General features: G+C 41.5%; 1 protein-coding gene across 2 annotated transcripts in view; it reads right to left on the minus strand.

The window, feature by feature from the left end:
• Positions 1-2,210: 2,210 nt before the first annotated feature.
• Abcb10 (ATP binding cassette subfamily B member 10) overlaps positions 2,211-22,989 on the minus strand; it is a 45,628-nt gene continuing 24,849 nt past the window's right edge. The window contains exons 7-13 of one of the 2 annotated variants that reach the window (XM_063260017.1): positions 15,499-15,594; positions 14,140-14,349; positions 13,288-13,415; positions 11,537-11,717; positions 8,798-8,841; positions 5,406-5,440; positions 2,211-4,571 (exon numbers count right to left, since the gene is read on the minus strand). In XM_063260017.1, coding sequence (XP_063116087.1) covers positions 4,340-4,571; positions 5,406-5,440; positions 8,798-8,841; positions 11,537-11,717; positions 13,288-13,415; positions 14,140-14,349; positions 15,499-15,594 — 926 coding nt within the window. In that variant the 3' untranslated portion in view covers positions 2,211-4,339. The remainder of the gene's footprint in view (positions 4,572-5,405; positions 5,441-8,797; positions 8,842-11,536; positions 11,718-13,287; positions 13,416-14,139; positions 14,350-15,498; positions 15,595-22,989) is intronic. The other variant, XM_003473485.5, reaches the window with a different exon arrangement.

The following is a 22,989-nucleotide window of genomic DNA, read 5'->3' on the forward strand; positions in this document are numbered from 1 at the left end:
TAAGGTACAGTTAGGATCCCAGGCTTGGCTGTATCGTAATCAAGACGTTAGAATGGAAGGGCAGGGGAACATGAAGAACCTGCCAAGAAACCATCTACACTTGATGTTTTCAGGGTATCATCAAATTCTCTTCTGATTGCAATGACTTGAGATGACTGCAAAGATCCTTCAGGAATCCATATCTACATCCCCATATATAGGCTACTTTCCTACCAGGCTCAGCATACCCAAAATTCCTCAGGAATACTTAAAGCTCATAAATTGGCTTAACTAAGAAAGTAAAGAGCAGGAGACTGATCTTAAGATAAATGAGTCTGTTGAGAGAATCCAGAGAATGTTTAAATTACAAAAAAACACAAAATATTGTGGCCCCTGCATAGAATGGGCTAGTATTCTTTGGAGTGGGATGTCTTCTGGAGTTTTCACCCCATTAAGAGAAGCATGTTTCCTGTCCCAGGAAATAATGTGTATTGTTTCCCTTACTGCTCACACTTTCTCAAGTACATCGTAAAATTTCTGCCTCACTTGGGTATAGTGGTGCACACCTGTAATCCCCACACTTGGGAGGCTGAAGCAAAAAACCTGCTATGAGTTCATGGCCAGCCTGGGATACATAGTGAGTTCAAGACCAGCCTGGACTCTATAGCAAGACCCTATCTCAGTGTGTGTGTGTGTGTGTGTGTGTGTGTGTGTGTGTGTGTGTGTGTATTTTCCCCTCAGCTCTGAGTTCAGCAAACTCCCTCAAGTGTATGATTTTGCCAGCCACAGTCTGTCACATAACTGCCCTTTGCAGCTGAAGGGCAAAAGCAGCCAGACAATTCCTGTATCAATGAACGTAGCTGTGTTCCAATAAAAATCTACTTATGGACATTAAGATTTGAATTTCATGTATTTTTAATGAATTGTGAAATATTTTTGGCTTTTCTACCACCAAAAACTAAAAACCATTCTTCACCACACAAAAAGAGGCTGAAGTCAGCTTACAAAACCCTGCAATAGCTTTATGTGTTTTTCACACTTTAATTATATGCTTACTGTTTTGTAATATTTATGTCTTACTTTTATCAGCTTTGCTCTTTTTATGGAATAAAATGGACTTGTTAAACCTCTATTTTATAAAGGTATATTTGCAAGGGTTTGACATCAGTAATCTAACTTATGATTTCCTGAGGCCCTATTAGGAAATTGAGTGTTAGGTATTTTGTCTGGGAAGTCAGGAAAGACCCAGAACAGAAAAAAGTGAAGTTGTATAGCATATACCACGAAGAGTGTACAGCGTAACCCCAAACTCAGCAATATGAAACTTCGTCTCCACGGGTTAGACTTCGGGTGACTTACAGTTCCTTCTTATTTTCTAAAGTGTCTCTATGAACACACATATCCTCAGTGACCCTCCAAGCATGCAGATACAAAGTAAGAAACGCAGCACAGCAATGAAGCATGACACGATCTGGCTCTGCTTCTCTCTCCAATAATTTCTCTCCCCATTCTTTACCTTAAACTATATATACCATCGACAATGACTGAATTTACTTAATTGAATTAATTTCCTTATGTGTCTTTCCTGGCCCATGAAATTGGATGACACATAATTTGTCTAACTTCTAGGACTATCAAACATAGCAACATTTAAATGCTTTGGACACTTAATCATGGGCTAAAATATGATGCATTTGGGTATTATCTTGTTACTAATTTTGTTACTAATTTTGCTTGCTTTACTTCTTTTAAATAAAAACCCCGAGCCAGGTACAGTAGCACATTATAATACCAGCACTTGGGAGGCTGAGGCAGGATCGTTGCAAGTTTGAGAGCAGCCAGGGCTGCAAAATGAGCTCAAGACCAGCCCAAACTGCATAACGAGACTCTGTCTCAAAAGGCAAAATAAATAAATAAAAAAAGTAGCCCTGAGGACAGGCACTGCCTTCCCCCGCTGTGGTCAACTCCACAACATGGTTCCTGAGCATGGTGGGGGCAGGTGATGCTTATTTACTGAACTGAGGCGACCAGACAGAATCTAAATACTAGAAAAGAAACAGCACATTAACAATCCAATCTTTGATAAGCAGCATGGGAATGGGGCTTGTAATTACTACTCACTTTTCTGTATTTGTGCTATTAGATTTTTCTTTATTCCTAAATGTCCATAGAAAATTCTAGTTAGAACCTGAATGTAGCACAAAGTTTTACAAGAAGCAGCAGACACAAAGTTTACTATAAATTTTAATCTATGATATAAATTGTTAAAGACACATATTAGAAAACAAAATATAGTGATCAAATTCCATTTTATAAATATTTTGTGGAACAAAGAGATCTCCCTTATATCTGACTTAGTATTGTGCTTTGTTTGCCTTCTGACAACCATACTATAATAACAAACTATGTAATGAACACATGTAAAGCCTATTAAAATGGTTGGCATAGATGTACTGTTTACTCACTCAAACAATACTACATTCTCTCATTTACTGAATGCACTTCATTTACCTGTAAGTTCTCTTATGTGGAATGAAGTATAACACTCCACATTTCTCATGACACTGGTTCCTTCCCCCAGTACAATCAGAAGCCAATAGTCACTGAGGGCGTGGTAAGACTCCTCTTTAACTGTATCAAGATAACTGCTTCTCAGGCGCTGGCATCATCAACGTTAGGAAAGCCTTTTTCCTTGAGGCAATACCAAATTAACATCACTGATACAAAATCTGGCAAAGTCAATGGTTACCAGCAACACTTTAGGAATTATGAGATATTTAGATAAATAAAACAATAATCAACATAGTGAGACCTTGTCTCAAAAAAAAAAAACCTATAATCATAAATAGAAAAAACCAGACTACCAGTGTCTTTCAGGAGAGTGGCATATTTTTAAAGGTTCCTTGTTATTCCGTGGAGTAGTAAGAACTTCAAACTAAATGTTTCTTAAATGTCTTAAAGCTGAAAATTAGCCAGTTGTGGTAGTGTTTGCCTGTAATCCCAGCACTTGGCAGGCAGAGGCAGGAGGATCACGCAAGTGTGAGGCCAGCCTGGGCTACATAGTGAGTTAAAAAACCAGTCTGAACTACATAGCTAGACCCCTTTCCCCCCAAAAGAGCTGAAAATTAGTGATATTATTTGGGCTTTAGCTCTGTTAATAAAAATTTTAAAGTATTATAAAAGATAAAATTTACATGTGGAGGAATTACAAGTTTGTAAATAAGACAATTTTCAATATATGTATCTCAGACAGTTCAAATGTAAAAATTTACTTTGAGGGGTAATGCTGGAGATTGAACCCAGACCATTGTGCATGCTAAGTTAAGTGTTCTACCACTGAGCTACATCCCCAGCCCTTTTTATAAATTGAGATAGAATCTCACTAAATTGACACAAAATAACCTCAAATTTATGATCCTCCTGTTTCAGCCTCCCAAGTAGCATATACCACACCACCCAGCTTCAGCCATCTTTCTTGATAATACCTGGTAATCTATGACTTGCTTTCTAAAAGTACAGAAACAAGTATGTGAATGAAGGCTGGGTATAGTGGTACATGCCTGTAATCCTAGCATTCTAAAGGTTTAAGCAAAAGGACTGCCAGGAGTTCAAGGTAAGCCTGGGCTATATACTGAGTTCAAAGTCTGGACTACATAGCAAGACCTTGTCTCAAGAGAAAAAAAGAAAACAGAAGCTTTCATGGGGAAAGAATGGGCTTCTTCTCTTTTAAAAATTCATCAGGCTTCCATATGCCAAAATGTTGAGAACTGCAGACATTCAAACATGGTCCTCTTCCATGCAAACAAAAATGCCTCTGAAGATGTAGGAAATGGGCAATATAAATGTTTCCTTCTCTTCACCTGACAATAATTGTTTCTGTTTTTACTCCAGTTTGCTTCATGAGATTATGAAGATACAAGGAAGGGTTAGATTTTCATTTTTCTGCTCTCCTAACTAATAAAATTAGACCAAAGTAGATGGGTCACAGTGATTGGTACCTGCCCTAAAGTAAGTAACATTTTGATTTATAATTCCCTTTTAAAAACAGCCTAATTCTGTAACAGTAGGCAAAAGGAAATGAGGTGACATGCTACATTAAAATTAAAATATTGCAAAACAAAAGGAAGTATAAAACCTGAAAATAAATTCAGTCCTATAGACATTTAAAAATGTATAATTATTAAAAATCTGAATAAAAAGATCTTGAAAACAAATACATTTTGAGGTAATAGTTTATATACTTTGAAAAAATAGGCATATTTCAAATAACTTGAAGTATCATTTACAGATTTCATAAAGTCTCTTAAAATTGTTTTCTGCAATGCTGTTTTGATTTCAAGATTCTCTCAGTAACTGTTCTTTATGTTGAAATAAAACTCTGCTTATTCATTAGTTTTCTGTACATCCCATCTGGCTTGGAAAGTAGCTCTTCGTGTTTCCCATGTTCAATAATTCTTCCCTGGTCAAGCACGGCCACAAGGTGGGCATTCTTGATGGTGGACAGGCGATGGGCGATGATGAGCACCGTTCTGCCTTCCATCAGTCGATCAAGGGCCTCCTGCACCAGGTACTCATTCTCGGCATCCAGTGCGCTACACAGGCCACAAGGAAGAAGCAAAGACATCAGTGCTGCACTCACAGTTACTCACGCACCTCCTGCTCTACTCTCACAGGCCCCGAGCTAGCAATAAGCTTCCACTTTGATCAGAATCACCTGCTGGGGCAAGAAGACAGTGTGCAGAAACACACCAGCCTCAGTACCCAGGCTGACCAGAAGGATCTGATTCTATCTCAGGGTGCTGGAACCAGAGCTAGATAGATGCCTGCCCATGCTCTCAATTGCCATGCTGACCCAGGTGCCATCACTGTGCCCTGGGCGGGGGGGGGGGGGAGCATTTTGTGTTCTATCACTGTGAAAAACAACAGAAAAGTTTTCCTGGCTGGATGTGGTGGCGCTGCACACCTGTAATCCCAGGGCTGGAGTGGGGTGGGTGGGTTTGAGGTTGAGGCAGAAGGACTGCTATGAGTTCCTGGGCCAGCCTGGCTAGCTACATAATGACTTCAAGGCCAGCCTGAACTACATAGTGAGACCCTGTCTCAAAAAAACAAAAACAAAAACACACCAACCATAACAACGAAAAGTTTTCCTGAAGGGACAATTTGGATTAACACAATTACATACATTATTAAGAACTAAGCAATGATCACTGATCACTATTTATGACAGGATGAAACAGTTTTGGTAGAGAGATAATTTGTTTTAGTACAATTACACATTGTACAGCCACATGCATATTATTAAGACACCCCCAACACACACACCAACACACCCTATATATGACACCCCCCGTATGCATGCTATTAAGATACCACCACCACCACCAAACACACATCAGTAAGGCATCAGAGAATTGAGGCAGCTTTACCTGGTTGCTTCATCTAGGAGAAGAATTTTGGGGTTCTGAAGAAGGAAAACAATTTAAAAGAAAACATTATTTTACTAGAAAACCCTTAATTTTCAGCAACAAAAAGGAATCACATTCTGACGCAGACCACAGTATACATAAACTCTGGCAGTATTATTCAGTGAAAGAAGCCAGGCACAGCAGCCATGCACTGTGTGATTCCTTTTGCGTGAAATGTGCAGAACAGCCACTTTGTAGACAAGAGACAGATCAGTGCCACCCAGGGCTAAGTCAGTGGGGGACACAAGAGGCTCCACTCGGGGCTCTGCCTGGGGCCATGAGGACATCCATTCTAAACAGTTGATGGTGGTAGAGGCACAACTCTAAACATCCCCAAAACCACTTAAATTGTACTTAAATGGGTAAACTATGTAGCATATGAATTATAGCTCAACAAAGCCTTTTTTTTTTTTTTTTTTTTTTTGTCTTTTTGAGATGGCCTCACTATGCAGTTCAGGCTAGCCTTGAACTTACTTTGTAATCCAAGCTGGCCTCGAACTTGCAACGATCCTCCTGCCTCAGCCTCCTGAGTGCTGGGATTACAGGTGTACACTACCAGACCTGGTTAACAGAGCTTTTTTTTGACATAGGTCTCACTGTGTAGCCCAGGCTGGCCTCCCTTTGGTGGTGACTCTCCTGCCTCAATCTCCTAAGTGCTAGAATTATAGGTATACACCACAACAGCTGGCTTCAACAGAGCTATTAAGAAGAAAGAAAGAAAGAAAGAAAGAAAGAAAGAAAGAAAGAAAGAAAGAAAGAAAGAAAGAAAGATGTGGCTGGGGATTTAGCTCAGCGGCATAAGTGCCTGTCTTGCAAGCAGGCAGTCATGAGTTCGATCCCTGGTACCAATAAAAAAGAAAAAGACACACACACAAAAAAAAATTTTTAAAAAAGAAAAAAAGAAAGACTCAAATGTCTGAGATAAGGACATGATCGAAGAGTTGAAGACAACTTTAAGCCATTATCCCAGTGACAACAGACTGGATACTATTCACAATAGTTCTGTCCTGAATCAAGAAATAGTGTGATGGCTGGATATGGTGGCAGGTATCTGTAATCCCAGCAGCACTCAAGAGGCTGAAGGAGGAAAATCACTATGAGTTAAGGCCAACTTATGCTTCACAGTGAGATCCTGTCTCAAAAAAACAAACAAAAACAAAAAGAAGAAGAAGAAGAAGAAGAAGAAGAAGAAGAAGAAAATAGAAAGAAAAGAAAAGAAAAAGAAAGAAAAAAAGTTTGTCAAGTAGGAATACAATGTTCAAATGGGGAGGGAAACAAGGAAAGGGAGAGGGGAAAGGAAAACTAAAATAAATGAGAAAAGAAGGAAAAAATAGAAACAAAACTTCTGTAAATAGGATGTGTTGGAGGGGTTGAAGGGAAGGCAGGGAAATGAGGGAAAAAGAAAAGTTTTATGATGTACAAATCTATATGATGGATGTGATCGCAATATGTATCTAAAATGTAACAATATAATCTGGTTGAAAAAAAAGATCATTTATAGCAAGGAACAACACAAAAAAATTGGTGCACACTAATGAGCTGACAGGTAAACAGGCAGGTGCAGCATCACAAAGACCTACTACAACAGGAAAACAAAAAAATTCTCAACTGTGCCCTACAAGTACAAGTACAGGAAAATAAAACACATGTACTGTTCCTGTAGGCTACATTTGTAAATCAATTGTGCAGTTGTCATGTATGAAGACTGCCTTGGATATGACAGGTGAAATAAAGTTTATTGCTGTGGTAGACTTTTTGTTTGTGTTTACATTGTAGTTCACATAGGTTTTTATGTAAAAAATTAAAAAAAGAAGAAAGAGAGCCAGGCATGGTGGCACACCTGTAATTCCAGCACTTGGCAGGCTGAAGCAGGAAGATTGCCATGAGTTTGAGGGCAGCTTGGGCTACAAAGTGAATTTAAGGTCAGCCTGAACCGCACAGCAAGATCATGTCTAAAAAAAAAAAAGGAAAGAGCGAGCGAGTATAGATGGGAATCTGAATTGAGTAAGATAGTTTGAAACTCTCAAAGTCCTATAAATAGTTGATTTAGGAATATCCAACTAATATATAAAATTGAATAAATAAGAGTAAGCTGATACACATTAAATTCTAGTTTTGCCTCAAAATCTACCATGAGAAATGAAATCATGTCCCCACAAAAAGATAGATACCATTTGTTTACTTATTACAACAGCCCAAACTGGAAAGAACCCAGATCAACCAGCGAAGGGATGAACAAAGCGGGTACATCAACCCAGCAATATCAGGGAATGACTTTCTGAACATGTTACAGAATGGAGAAATCTCAGAAACATTACACTAAGTAGCAGAAGTCAGATGCCAAAGATCACACACTGCCTGATACATTTTTATGAAATGTCTAGAAATGCAAATCTAGACAAATAGAAAAAGATTCGTGGCCTCCTGGGACTGATGATCAGAACAGGGCAGACCACAAATGGGCAGGAGGAAATAACAGAAATGCTCTAAAATTGGATTGTATTTATAATCAACCCTAAGCTTACGAAGAGTCACTGTGAAGCACGGGCAAAATGGATGCAATTTATAGCATGGGAACTGTGCCTCTTTAAGCTGTTTTTAAAAATCACCTGTAAAACCTGAGGAAAATCACTGGAGAACAAAGAAGAAGGCTGTCACTTCCTTCAACGTGGGACAATGGACCTTCAGTTAATAAGGTGTTTCCCATTCCTACGGGAGTCTAAGAACTTCAAATCTGTACTCAGCCTGGACTCCTGGTAATACACATACATGTTGTTGTGTTGTTTGGATACAGTAAACTTCCTGTCCATGTGTGAAACTTTTCTCACCTGAACACCTTATAACAGCCCTGGGCCCTCACACCCAGGAAATACTCAATACTGACTATTTTTTTTTTTTACATAGCATTCTGGGAAAATCAATACTGACTATTAAATTTGCATGCACACCCTCAGTGGAACCCCCAACTTATCATTCACCAGATTCTCAACCATACACCCACTATCTCAAAAAAAAAAAAAAAAGATGAAGAAGAAGAAGAAGAGGAGGAAGAGGAAGAGAAAGAAGCAGAAGAAGAAGGAAGAGGAGCAGGAGGAGGAGGAGGAGGGGAGGAGGAGTAGGAAGGGAGAAGGAGGAGGAGGAGGAGGAGGAGAGGAGGAGGTGGTGAAGGTAAATTTTAAAATCCCAATTAAAAACAATACTTAAAAACCAGGCAAGGGGATATAGCTCAGTGGCACAGTGCCTGCCTGGCAATCACAAGGTCCTGAGTTTGATTCCTGGCACGAAAAAAACAAAAATAAATAAAAACAAAAATAAAAAAATAATTTTAAAAAGGCAAGTGGTTTCAGGCTTACCTTAAGCAGTGCACGGGCAATTGCAATCCGCTGTTTCTGTCCACCTAACAAAAGTAATATTTGAAAAAGAAAGCCTTAACAGAACTTCCTAGGAATAGGTCTTTTTTATAAGACACATGGCAATATGGCAGCTTGAAGATGCCTTCTTCCAGTTAGCCAAGGGACATTGATAGTTGAACAAAAATCTACTTTCTAGTGCTGGGGTTTAGCTCAGCATTATAAGCACCTGCCACCTGGCAAGTGCAAGGTCACAAGTTTGATTCCTGGTACCAAAAAAAAAAAAAAAAATCTACTCTTTAAGTAAAGTAGTTAATAAATGCATATATACAATAGTCAAACTTAAAGCCCATAGCTAACATTTATTGAGGACTTGCCACACCCCAGTACCTTTTCTCTTCTCTTTTCTTTTGTGGGACTGAGCCTAGGGGCTCTGCACTGAGCTATATCTCTAACCCTTTTAAAACTTTGAGATAGGGTCTCACCAAATAGCTAAGTGCCCAGTCTAGGCTCAAACTTTTATAGTCCTCTTGCCTCAGCCTCAAAGACTGCTGGCTTTCTCTCTCTCTCTCTCTTTTTTTTTTTAAAAGCAAGGTCTCACCATATAGTTCAGACTAGCCTTGAACTCACTATGTAGCATACGCCTCAGCCCACTAAGCTCAGGGATTACAGGAGTGCATCACTATGCCTGGTGGCAGGCATTTTCTAAATACATTATGTGTGCTATTCTATTTTTTGGTAGTGGAGCCTTCCCTTTATCTGACTGTTGGCAAAGCATCCTCAGTCGCAGAAACTGCAGGCAGGGCATGACTCATGCAGGGGAAGCCCCTCACATATAGCCATACACCCTGATGCCATGAACTGCTCATTGCTCTCCACAGCAGTCAGTGCATGAGAGAGCCCCTAACCATCAACATGGATATCTGAGAGCCTGGGGAGGGCCCTGGAGTGGCCAGCACATAGTCTTCTAGGCCTAGAATTGTCCTCAAGACCAAGCAGAGAGCTGGGGACCTGCTCGTAGGTGCCTGTTCCCCACAAGACACAGAGACAGATGAAAACTGTGGCTTATTTGGCTGTGAAGCGGAACCTGAGAAGGAACACACAAGCCATTCTAAGTCAGTTCCACCAGGAGCCACTGAAGCTGATATCTTCTGCCTAAGGGCATGTCTCAGAGAAGCAGCAGCTGGTCACTATCACACAGCAAGGTATGATTTTACTCCTGGAATGTCCAAGGTCCACCAAAACCATCAACTTAGTACTATCTTTGGCTTAAAAAAATACACAATGCCAGGTATGGTGGTGCACGCCAGTAATCCCCTCTAAGGCAAGAGACCTGCCATGAATTTGAGGACAGCCTAGACTACACAGCGAATTCAAGATTAGCTTGGATTATACAATGAGACTCTGTCTCAAAGCAAAGCAAACAAAACAAAACTCAACCTTTTTGTTTTACTTCTCAGAGGTCCAAATGCAAGATGACCTGAGAGGCAGGGAGGGTCACTGCGTGTTCTAACCAATTGCCTGCACACTGTCACAGGCACCTGACACTTCCAGGTAGGGAGTCACTTTATCAATATTCATAAAAGTCTGTGTTTAACCAAGACTTTATTTCCCTTTCAGCTTTACACACTAGTCCTACCAACACGTTCTAATGTAATACAAATCAAGACTTCTCCTTCCTTCCTGAGGACATGGAAGCCACAAATCCATCTGCTGGACAGTCAGGAGAAAGGCAACCTTTGTCCTACAGCTCTGAGCTCAATCACAAACTGTGGCTTATAGGCCAGATTCAGGTCCTGTCTGTTTTTACACAGTTCTCAAGCTAAGATGCTCTTTACATTTTAAAAGGTTTATTTATTTGTTGTGTGAGGGATTGAAACCAGAGCCTCAGGAATGCTAGGCAAAGGTTCTACCACTAAGCCACATCTCCAGCCCTTTATAAGTTTTGAGACAAGACCCTTTTTTTTCTGTTTTTGTGTTTTGTTTTGTTTTGAGACAGGATCTCACTATTAGTCCCGGCTGGCTTTGAATGCACTATGTAGCCTTGGCTAGCCTCAAATTCTCAATGATCCTCCTTTGTGCAGGGACCACAGCACGTGCCACAGTGCCCAGTAAGGTAAGGTCTTTTTAACTGGCCAGGTTGGCCTCAAACTTTCAATCCTCCTGCTTCAGTTTCCAGACTGGGATTATAGGTCTGTGCTACCCCGGCCAAATTAGTGTTGCTACAAGATAAATAAAGCACAAAAACATGTAATCAAGTTGATACGTGGCCCAGAAGCCCTAAAATATTTACTCTCTGACCATTTTCATTAAGGGCCTTAGCCTGTGCAAACAAGAGTATGCATAGTACAAACTGGAGAATATAGGAACACTTTTCATAACTTTGAAATGTAGTCTCTGCCTCCTCAGGCAGATGGTCCAGCCACATCATATCTGACTCATTTTCTATAATTCTCTAGGTCCCAAGTTACAAAACACATCTTTTCTGAGATTAAAAAAAAAAAAAAAGTGCTGTAGCTGAGAACTACCCACAGGGAAGCTGGGGTAGAATACAAAGGCAACTGGGAAGCTGCCTACATGTATGAGATAAAGTCACAAGGCTACTCCCCTAACTCCAGGTACAGAAATCCAACCTGTATGGTGGACGCAGTGTGGGGCATTCTTGGAGCACAGGGATTCTGCTGTGGAGCAGAAACCAACACATACCCAACAACAAAAAAAGTACATCTAAAACCCACGCACCTGAAAGGAGCACCCCCTTCTCCCCAACCATCGTGTCAAAGCCCTGGGGAAAGCTCCGGATGAACCCTGCTGCATTGGCGACCTCCGCTGCTCTCTGGACTTGCTCTGCAGTCACCGAGGACGGGCTGTCCGCACCATAAGCGATATTCTCAGCAATGGAACAAGAGAACAAAATCGGCTCCTACAGGTCAGAAATAAAGCACATCTGACATAAAGCTCAAGGCAGACTTCAAACTGGCCTTGTTAGTGCAGCAAACTCACTCAGCCCCAAGAGGGCTCCATGAGCTGGAAGGACAGGGCTCCTTAGTTCTGCTTCCATACTCTGCACTTGCCCTGCAGACTTTTGAAAAGCTCCAAGAACAGCGTGAAAGGATTTTGGCCTAGCTGGGACACTGTAGCTGGTGAAGCTGGGAGGCGGAACCCAGGGCTCTATCTTGAGCTCTATCTTCCCCACCCCTAGGAATTTACCTGTGGTGTGAAATAAATACCAAAGGGCTACCTGCCCATCACTAATGCCCCTCAGGCACCACCCCAAACCCATGCTACATGTATGCCTCCACTCCACGTGTCCAAAGAAGAGATTGTCAGACCCCGGAGAGAATGCCAGCCCCTGGGAATAATGCCAGACCCCAGAAGGTCGGGGGAATCTCTCCCCTCATTCTTAAAATAAAGGTCACTTATATTTCATACTTCTTTTCAGTCACACCAGAATTCTATCACAGGGCTGATGTGACCATTTGTTGTCCATACTGTGGGAAAAGAAACCCCTCAGCAGGAGCCTATGGGTCCCCTACCTGGGCAGGGCCTTGTAAACTCTGAAGCCTGGAATACTGAGCTCTGCTGTTTGTAGCCTTCTGCTCAGGACAAAGGGATCTGTCTTTACTTTGCGACACACACAAACCAGGTGGGACCGACAGAGGTCCTAATGCATGTACCAACTCCCAGCCTCGCACTTCTACTCTCATGAGTGGAAGGCTGGCACCTTGCCTGGCATCCCATGGCTGTGTGACCCATACAGGGGTGAGGTTAGGGGATACTTACAGAGAAGAGTGCAGAAATGGGAAGCCAGAGGCATGCCTACTGAGCCCATGTGATACTGACAGAAACTGGCTGTGACAAAATTTCCTTGTCCCAAAGGTCCCACTGTCCCAAACAGTTTTAGCCAAGTAACCCCATTTCAGTCATACTCCACTTTGAAAGTAGCCCCTGCTTTGCAGAGTCTCTGGGATTCACCACACAGTCTTTGCTTGTGCATCCCCAAAAACTGCATGCAGCAAGGATGGTGGCTGGATGGGGACATGGGAAGAGCCAGAAGAAGGATGTATAGTTTTTTCCCACATCCTCTAGATTATCTGCATTACAAAAAACAGCAGTCCCAGCCTTGGGGTAAAAGTCAGAGCTTACATTTTCAACTGTTAGAAGTGCTGTGGGCCCTCAAGAAACAGCAAACCATCTGTCAAGTGAGGGAGTTTAATACAGCTGGAAAACTTCATTCCTGCTCTTTTTAGGGGGAGGGTTTTTTTTTTTTTTTTTAAGACAGGGTCTCACTATGCAGTTCAGGTTGGCCTTGAGCTTACTTTGTAACCCAGGCTGGTCTTGAACTCACAACAATCCTTCTGCTTCAGCTTCCCTAGTACTAGGATTACAGGAGTATGCCACCACGCCCAGCAATTCCTGATTTCTTGAGAAGTGCAACAGAAAAGGACAAAAGTCATTTCAAAGGACAGGAGGTGACAATGGAGGCCTCTTACCTGACTGACAGTCCCAATCTTGGATCTCAGCCAGACGGGGTTCAGCTGGCGGATGTCATGGCCATCAAGACTAATAGTTCCTTGTAGAGGGGAGGGCAGAGAGTCACTGAGTATCAAGGGGCTGATGACTAATACGAACACAGAAAGGGCCCAGTGGTAAATTTCCACATGTAGGTTTCCCAAGATTAAAACTATACACCACACCTCCAAATGGAATCTAAAACCAACATGCTTTATGCAGTGTCAGAACCAAGAGGGACCTCTGGCTGAAGTTTAGGTTCCCCGTGGCAGACAAGCCACTAAGGGTTGCACAGTCCCCAGGCTTCCTACCGAGTGGGTGTTCTAACAATCACATATCCTCACAGAGTTTTGATTCCAAAGAGAGCTATCAGAGATAGCAGAGATAACTGCCAAGTTAACTGCTGTTACAGTAAGCACTGTGTGGTTCACAAGCAGAAGTGTCAGACAGTCTTCCAGAGGTTCAGCACCTAGCACGGGTGGCTCTGTCATACTCGGGAAGAGGATGCCCTAAAGAATGTGGGTACTTGCGCTTAGCTACCGACCTCCACTGAGCAGGATTTCCTCCCAAAAGAGGGGACATGCAGAGGAGGCAGGAGCATGGAGACCAGCAGGTGGAGCTCTGGACTGAAGGTGCAGAGGTAGGACACAAAATTTACCACATGTCAAGATAGCCTCTGTGCAAGTCACTCTACCTGACAAATGACACCTTCTACCTGAGAGAACTCCTCCCAAGATGAGCTCTACTGGCTAATATCTGTTCAACTAGTCCACCTAAGGCATAAAGAAAGGGGCTTAAGAGAGCCCCTATCCAAGGTGTGATGGGATACTTACCAGAAATGGGATCATACAGTCGCAGGAGAAGCGAAACCACAGTGGATTTGCCAGAACCACTTGAGCCGACCAGTGCCGTGATGGATCCTGATGGGATGGAAAGGCTGAAGTCCTGGAATATGGACACCTCTGGACGAGCTGGATAAGCGAAGTACACATTCCTGAACTCCAAGGCGCCCTGGAAACTCTGCTCCTTTAGAGTAACACCCTCTGAAACACAAGAGGGAAGGTCAACTACTCAATGCAAACATCAAATTCACTGCCCAGTGCAGTTCTCTTGTACTGCTGAGGCTGGATGGCAGACACAGCCCACCATAGCACTCTCTTAAGGGCACATCACGGAGGCAGCCTGCATGGAATGCCTGACATGTGCCAGCCATACCTATGGGCAGTCTTTTTTCATCTTACAGCCCAACCCCAAGATCTACCTCTCCTGAGAAGGACACTGAGGCCACAATGGGGGATGGGGGCTGAGATCTGCCTGAGGGCGGTCTGGCTTCCAACCCTACTCCTGCAGCAGAGTTCACCTTGTCAACCTTGAACAGATGCTTGAAAGACTGGTGATAGATGGCAAGTGAATGGCAGCTGGAAGTCTGCCTGGGGGTACCTGGCTCTGACAGGGCAATTCAGCTCACCTCTGCTTGGGCTCTGGTCCCAGGGCCTGTCATACTGGAGAAAACAGGGTTCATGCACTGGCTTGCACCTACCCTACAGCACCTGGGGGGCCAGGAGTGGAGGACAGTGATTGCTCCTCACACCATTCCTCTCAAGTCCCAGTGAAGTGACCCAGGCCACCGATCTAGCTCTAGTCACTTAATACCAGCATTCCACGCCCTACTTCAAAATGCCAAGAAAACTGAAGCATAGGTATGTTGGATCTTTCCAGTGCTCAACCCTAGCTTCTCATGGGTATGCCCATCTAGTCAATCCCCACCTGCTCTAATATCGTTCCTGCCCTGGACAATGACCAATGACTACAGGAGTGTGAGCAGCTCCATGCACAGGAACACCAGCTGCAGCCACACCAGGGGCCCTCCTTGTTCACCCCTCTCACAGGAAACCTACCTCTTCCTGCTGAGCTGCAGGAACCACAAGCAATGGCAGCTCGTCCTTTAGTGGCAAGGGTAGGGGTGGGGCCTAGAGGCAGGGGCAGGGCCAGGGCAGGGCACCAGTCTACCCATCCAAAGCATAATAATTTAAACTTAAGTCAGCTCCAATGTCCTTGTCAAATATGAGAACATATATTTGCAACATTTTCCTTTAGTAAGATGCTCAAAAATGCAAACCAACTATTCCATGGCATATAGATATTTATGCAAAATACAGTAGACTAAAACTTCAATTCCATCTCTGACTTACCATTAAAGGGCAGCTGGGGCTGCCGCTCCAGGAGCTCCCAGACACGCCCACCAGCGCCCAGTCCTTTCATCAGCTCAGAGTAAAAAGAGCTCAGACCTGCAGCAAGAAACAGAAAACACATATCCATTGGCAAGACCAGGAAAAGCCACAGGCTTCTCCCATCCCTTAGGGTATAATGACAATAGCATTTTTTTGTTAGTGGTAGTACTTTTTTAGGTACTAGGGAGTGAACCTCTGCAGTGAGCTACATCCTTAGCCCTTTTTTAGTTTTTATTTTGAGAAAGGGTCTTGGTAAATTGCCCAGGATGAGATCTTCCTGTATCAGTCTCCCAGGATGCTGGCATTATAGGCTACCACACTCAGCAGACAACAGAATGCTTTTAACATGAATTTACTATTTTCAACAAAGTTGAGATTGCTGAATGAAACCAACATTCACCATTCTCTCTGTCTTACATGTTATTTTCCTCTGGCTTCTTAATCCAAAGTTTTGCTGATTTTGACAAGATTCAATATTTAAGGAATTTACAAAAACATATTGTCATACTAATATCCACTGAGTAGAAGTTGCAATGTTGCAGAGGAAATCTACCTAGTCAAAAACAGTACTAAAAATGAAAGACAATGTTTATCCCATAACTAAAATGAATGAAATACTTTAATATTTATTTTAAAGACAACCTATGAAAGTCAAACCTGCCCTTTAGGGAAGGTTTAATAAGGAATTTAACAGACAAAACTTTCAGACAGGCTAAAAATTAGAAAGGAGTTTCATTAATGTTAGTCTTCTAGTTACTTTTGACTTTTGATTTGACTAATAATAAACTCCAACTATAATGCTCCATGTCAAATATGAGAACATATTTTCCTTCAGAAACATTTTCCTTCAGAAAAGACGCTGACAATTGCAATCCAAGTATTTCATGGCACAAAGCTTCATGTCAAATTACAATAAAGCATCTGGACCCACAGAGAGATGGGTTAACTTAAGTCTGACAAAGAAACAAAGGTAGCACAGTGAAGATGCAGTGTCAGTACCTCTGCAGTCTCTCGGACAACTGGACATCTACAGATTAAGACTGATCTAAACACAGACATTACACTTTCCACAAATATTAATTTAAAATGAAACATAAGGCCACCATCGGGACCCTCCCACAGGTGGCCAGCGGGGCTGGGAGAACCAGCCAGCCATGCTTTGGAGAAGCCAAGAGTGTCTGGAAAAGCTCGCCCTGCAGCCCACAGCCTCCTGGGGATCCTGGGTTAGGAGAAACTCAGGTGCCTGACCCATCTCCCTACACCACGGATGGGTAGCCAATGTGGGAAGTGCCTGGGACCCCATGGCTTGCTCGTCTGGAGGAACCCAGGAAAATGACAAGTTGAAGGAGCAAAAGATAATCTCTGGCCTCTGGATCAAGTCCAGAAGACATGGACATGGAATTTGAACACTTGAAATTTCTAGGATGATGGCAACTGAATTAAGGAAACTTCAGTTTCCTTCATGGGGCTATAAAAGAAATCAGAACAGAAATAATATCTCAGGTAAAAGAAGAAAAGACAGGGCCGGGGATTTAGCTCGGTGGCATAAGCGCCTGCCTGGCAAGCACGAGGTCGTGAGTTCAATCCCTGGTACCACAAAAAAAAAAAAAAAAAAAAGAAGAAGAAGAAGAAAGGACAAACATATAAAAGGATTGCTGAGCATATCTAAAGAAAACACAGATTTTTAAAAAAAGAACATAGGCGGGGCTGGGGATTTAGCTCAGCGGCATAAGTGCCTGCCTTGGAAGCAGGCAGTCGTGAGTTCGATCCCTGGTACCGATAAAAAGAAAAAAGACAAAAAAAAAAAGAACATAGGAAAACGAGGGAAGCCTTGAATAAACAATACAGAGAAAAAATGTGATGCATGAAACAGACTCCAAAAGATATCTGGGTAATTAAAAATTCCATTGAAAGCTGTCAAAACTGCATGAAAGAAACTGAAGATAGGCTTTCAGATCTTGAAGACAGGATGGCAGCTAGTGATTGCCAAAGGAAAAATAATTTAAAAGTAACAAGGAAACAAATGAAAAAAATAGTAATGAAGAACCAAGAAATAATAATTCAATGGCTGCAAGACAACACAAAGGAAAAAATAGTTTAAGAGTGTTATCAGCTGAACTTCCGGGAGAACATGGCGGACAGATAACAGCAGCTATGGAGGCTCTCTGAAAGACTCGGCTCAGAAGTCAGGAATGGTGCGGAGTAAGGAGACTTAAGCAGGTGGAGATATGCTCTGCTGACCCAGGAACGAACTGGGATGAGAGAAACCAACTTGGAATGCAGTCCTGGTGCTAGAACAAGAACAGAGGGGCCTCAGTGTGGAGGCTGGAGCCCGCGCCATTGAAAGCCGCGATTTGGGTTTCCTGCCACGCGGCAGCTGCATCTACATCAGCTCGGCAGGGAGAGAGACGCGCAGAAGCTCTGGGAATGGGAATCGGCGAACGGAGTTGAAAACAGGACGGGCGGGGAGCCGTGCACTGACTTGTGGTGAGGTGAGTGAGAGAAACTGACACACTACCACTGTTTGACTCCAGCGGAGGACAATCTGGGACTGGGCAGACTTGTGGGAGTGGGGCGCTGCAGCGACTCCAGCCAGGTATCCCCCTCTCAAGCGGGATTGGGGAGAAGTGCCTAGCCTACGTGACGCTGCTGGCAGACCCAGTAGGCTAGCCCAACCCAGATCCCAGAGCCTGAGGGTGACCTGGAGGGGCGGCCCCGCGTAGGCTGCCTGGTCTGGAACTTCCTGGTGTGCTGCGGTGGGCAGGAACACCTAGCCGGCACAATTCAATCAGGCTGTGGCTGACAGGGAGGGAAGCTGGGCCTCCTATACAAGCTTGCATATATAAGGAACAAAGAATATGGGAAGAGGCAGCAATAAGAAAGGCTCCTTGGCCCCTAACCCTGAGAAACAGGTAATAGCGGACACCGCACCAATAGACATAAAGTGCCATCTAGAGAGCCTCATAGATCAGTTCAGGAATGAAGTTATTAATGACCTGAAGCTAGAAGTAAGCAGAATAGTTAGAGAAATGCTAAGCACCACTCAAGAAAAAACGGATGGTGGAATGGAAGAACAGAAAAAGAGGGGAGAATTGTTTGATGGAGAAAATAGAGAAAGCATAGAATACGTGAAGCAGGTTCAAAGGGACTACCAGGAAACTAAAAGCTCTATTGAAAACTGGCATAACAGCTTGAAAGAAACTAAGGACAGACTATCTGAACTGGAGGGCAGACTTGTAATATGGGAGAATGAAATGAAAAACTTCTTAAAAATAACAAAGAAACAAACAGCAATAATACAAAGACAAGAAGATGATAAGAGGATCCATAACTTAAGAATTAAGAACATAAAAGAAGAAGGAGGGACACAAACAAATGAACTACAAAAGCTACTCACAGAAATAATCCAGGAGAATTTTCCTAATTTAGCAAAAGGTAAAGATACTCAGATGTATGAGGCATAAAGGACCCCAGCCACCTACAACCCAAACAGAGCAACACCCAGGCATATAATAATAAAAATTCCAGAAATTCAATACAAGAACAGAATATTAAAAGCTGTCAGAGACAAGAAAGAGACCACTTACAAGGAAACACCCATCATAATTACAGCAGATTTCTCTGCACAAACCATCAAATCATGAAGAGCGTGGGGGGGAAATAATTCAAGCTTTGAAAGATAATAATCTCCAGCCAAGATTGAGATATCCTGCACAACTGTCCCTGGAAATTGATGGAAAAACAAGGTGCTTCCAGGATAAAGAGGAACTGGGGGAATTTGCAACCACCAATTCAACTCTACAGAGAGTATTGCAGGATATTCTAAAAAAAGAAAAATACAAAGAATCCAGAAATAGTGGCGGGGAGGCCACAATGAATGGAGCAGAGAAAAAAATGAAGAAGACAAACTGACAACTAATGATATAAAAAGAGCTCAACAGAAATGAGGCAAAGAAGATTGGATGATAGGAACAGCTATTTTGGAGAAAATGACGTCTTAATAGGTAATACTGATTTAGTATCATCTTGTTTTGAAGTCTCATCAAGCTTTTGTTCTTCTGTCTCCATTGGTCTAAACAGGTTGTATCTTATTGGATTTTTATTATGTACGATAGTATAAGCAAAAACTTTTAAAGACAAGGAGATTATACAGAAACCATTGTTCATTTTCTGTTAGTTGATTCTAAATACCCTGTAATGCTGTCATTCTCTTAAATGGTTTTACATTGTTTTGATATATTTAATGCTACAGTATACGAAGTTGTACTCAAGGATTTCAAGGAAAGAGACAATATGGTAACTACTTTTATGTCAAGATTATCTTGTGATGAAACACTTTTCTGCTTAAATGGTTATGTTTTGATCTGCGCTGTTTTACTGTTATGCCCTCTTTTTTCTCAATCTCCACTTCATTATTTACTTTTTTATTTTTATCCTTTTAATTAAGGGAAAAATAAATAAAAATAGCAGGATATATTAGAGTAACCCACTTTCACTTTCCATTATCTTGATTTGAAGCCCTGTGTTGCTCTCACCATCTTGTTTTTGACTGATGTCCCCCTATTCTATTTCGCTGGATAGTACCAGGTTCGAAAGTTTAGGCAACAGCTGTGAAGATAGTGAGATTCATTATGACGCCCATTCTCGATGACTTTTATCTACTTTTGAAGACCTACAATGTCTCCAATGTTTTGGTTTTGTCGGTTTTGTTCTTTACTGTTTTGTTCAATTTTATTATAACTGATGATATAGGCAATTCTATTAGAGATAGCGGGAGGCATTATGGTAACTATTGTTGATCACCTTGTATTATGCTTTTACATTATCTATTATGTCCACCTTTTTGATTTGATTGACTCTGTTCTGTTATGTCACATTTGGTTCTACTCCCTTCCAAAAAAGTAGTAAGAACTGTGGGAGTAACAAAACCCAAAATGTGTAATTGTCATTGTACAAAAGAGAGGAAAAGAAAGTGCTCTAAATGATATAACTGCAGGTATATTTAAGTGTATAAGATAGAAAATGATATCACTGAGTTATATTGGATCATTGAACAGAACTGTTTGCAGTATCATTGTTGGAATGTCCACTTTACAAGCTTTAATTTTGTGACTTGAACAATTATTTCTAAGATGACAATATGTAATCCATTAACTAGTGATTTCCTACTGTTTATTTTGTTCTGTAAATTTATATAACTTGTACCCTTTCTCTGCTTTTTTTTCCTCCTTAAATAAAATTTTTAAAAAAAAGTGTTATCAGCTGATAGGTATCAGCAAAAAGCAAGAGTCATCCAAATGACATAAGAGTTTATTTATAGAATATCAAAAAACTTCCCACACATGGGAAAAACACCTCACATACAGGTAAGTAATGCATACAGAACTCCAACTAACCATAACCAAAATAAACCTACACCCAGACATATAATAATCAAGATCCCAGAAATTCAGCACAAGGACAGAATATTAAAGGTTGTTAGAAAAAAGAAACAGATCACCTATAAAGGAAAACCCAGCAGAATTATGACAGACTTCTCAACACAAACCATCAAGTCAAGAAAAGCTTGGAGTAAAGCAATTCAAGTCCTGAAAGAAAACAGCTTCCAACCCAGACAGACAGCCCTACAAAACTATCTTTCAAAATTAATGGAAAAACAATTAGAAACAGGACACACACAAAAAATACAAAATTAATGGAGAAATAAGATACTTCCATGACAACAACAGAACGAATTCATGACCACCAAACCAATCCTACAAAGAGTATTGAAGGATATCCCAGAGAATGATGAAAATGACTACAGTCCCAGGAACAGCAGCAGAGTGGGATCACTCCTCAGGGCAGACAACTGAAAGGAGGGAAAACGTAGGAGCCAATAGCAGGAAAAAACCATGGTAGAGATGAACCAGTGCATGTTGGCTGCAGTCACTAAAATAGATGGCCTCAATTCATCAATAAAAAGAAACACAGGAGGAGTGGATTAAGAAACAAGATCCATCAGTACACAAGAAACACATTAATTCAAAAGGAAATTTATAGACTTAAAGTCAAAGGAGAGAAAACAACATTCCATGCAATAGGACACCAGAAAAAAGCAAGGGTAGTTTGCCCATCCACCACAGAATGGATAATAAAGATATGGCTTTTTTATACAAAGGAAAGCTATTCAGCTATAAAGAAGGATAATCACAAGACTCTTATAGGTAAATGGATGCAACTTGTGATCATGCTCTTGGGTGAAATGGTTTGGACGCATGTAGGTGAACACCATGTTGTAGCCTTGATATAAAAAACCGAAGGAATTAGTGGGATCCAAAATGTACACTAGATACTATGAAAGTGAAAGGGAAGGAAATGTCTAAAAAAGGTAGGTGGTAGCCATGTTAACTCCCTATCATCTTGTTTTAAAGTGCTGTATCACTTTCACTGTTTTGTTTTGTTTTGTTTTGATTGGCTTTGTTCTGTTTTATTTTGTTTGGTTTTATGCTCTTAAAAAATTAAATTCCAAAACAAATGAATAAAGAAAAAACATGAAACATAAGGTGAACACTGTAATGTACACTTGGGAGGCTGAGGTATGAGGATTGCCACAAGTATGAGGCTACTACTGTGGAGTTACATGGTGAGTCCATGGCTAGTCTGCACTGCACAGTTAAACCTTGTCTTGAAAAAAAATCATAAACTTAAATGTAAATGCAGGGGCTGGAGATTTAGCTCACTGGTATAAGCACCAAACTGGCAAGTGCAAGGTCGTGAGTTTGATCCCGGCACCAAAAAAAAAAAAAGTAAATGCGATACTATGAACTCCTAGAAGATAACAGGAAAGAATTTACATGACCTTGTATATGGCAATGACTTTTCAAACACAACACCAAACATACAGGCCACCAAAGAAAGAAAAGTTCATTTCATCAAAATTGAAGTTTTCTGCTTTCTAAAATCATAGACTGGGAGAAAGTATCTGAAAGATGTATCTGATAAAAGACTTCCATTCACAAACAGATGGTCCCTAATTTATGATGATTTGACTTATGATTTTTTTACTTTTAAAGGTCCAAAAGTTGCCCTCAGTAGAAATCATACTTCAAATTTTGCTTTGGGTCCTATTTTGGGCCAGCACTTTGTGGTGTGACACTTTCTCAGGATGCTGGGCAGTGGCAGCTTCCATCAGCCACACAATCATGAGAGAATAACAAGCACTATGTTGCACTGTGCTGCAGAGCCAAGATATGTGGCAGGCTAAGGGTACTAAATGCATTCCATCTAATGGTACTTTCAACTTACAGTGCATTTGCGGGGACATAACCCCATCACAAGTTGAGGAGCACCTGTATACAAGGAACTCTTAAAATTCAACATAAGAAACTGCAAAAATTTCAACAGATGCCTCGCAAACACGTATAGATGGCAAATCAGCACATGAAAAGATGCTCACATCAGAATTTATTA

The sequence above is a fragment of the Cavia porcellus genome, unplaced genomic scaffold (assembly GCF_034190915.1).
Source record: "Cavia porcellus strain 051 isolate PalLab524CR breed Dunkin Hartley unplaced genomic scaffold, mCavPor4.1 scaffold_13, whole genome shotgun sequence".
Taxonomy (NCBI): domain Eukaryota; kingdom Metazoa; phylum Chordata; class Mammalia; order Rodentia; family Caviidae; genus Cavia; species Cavia porcellus.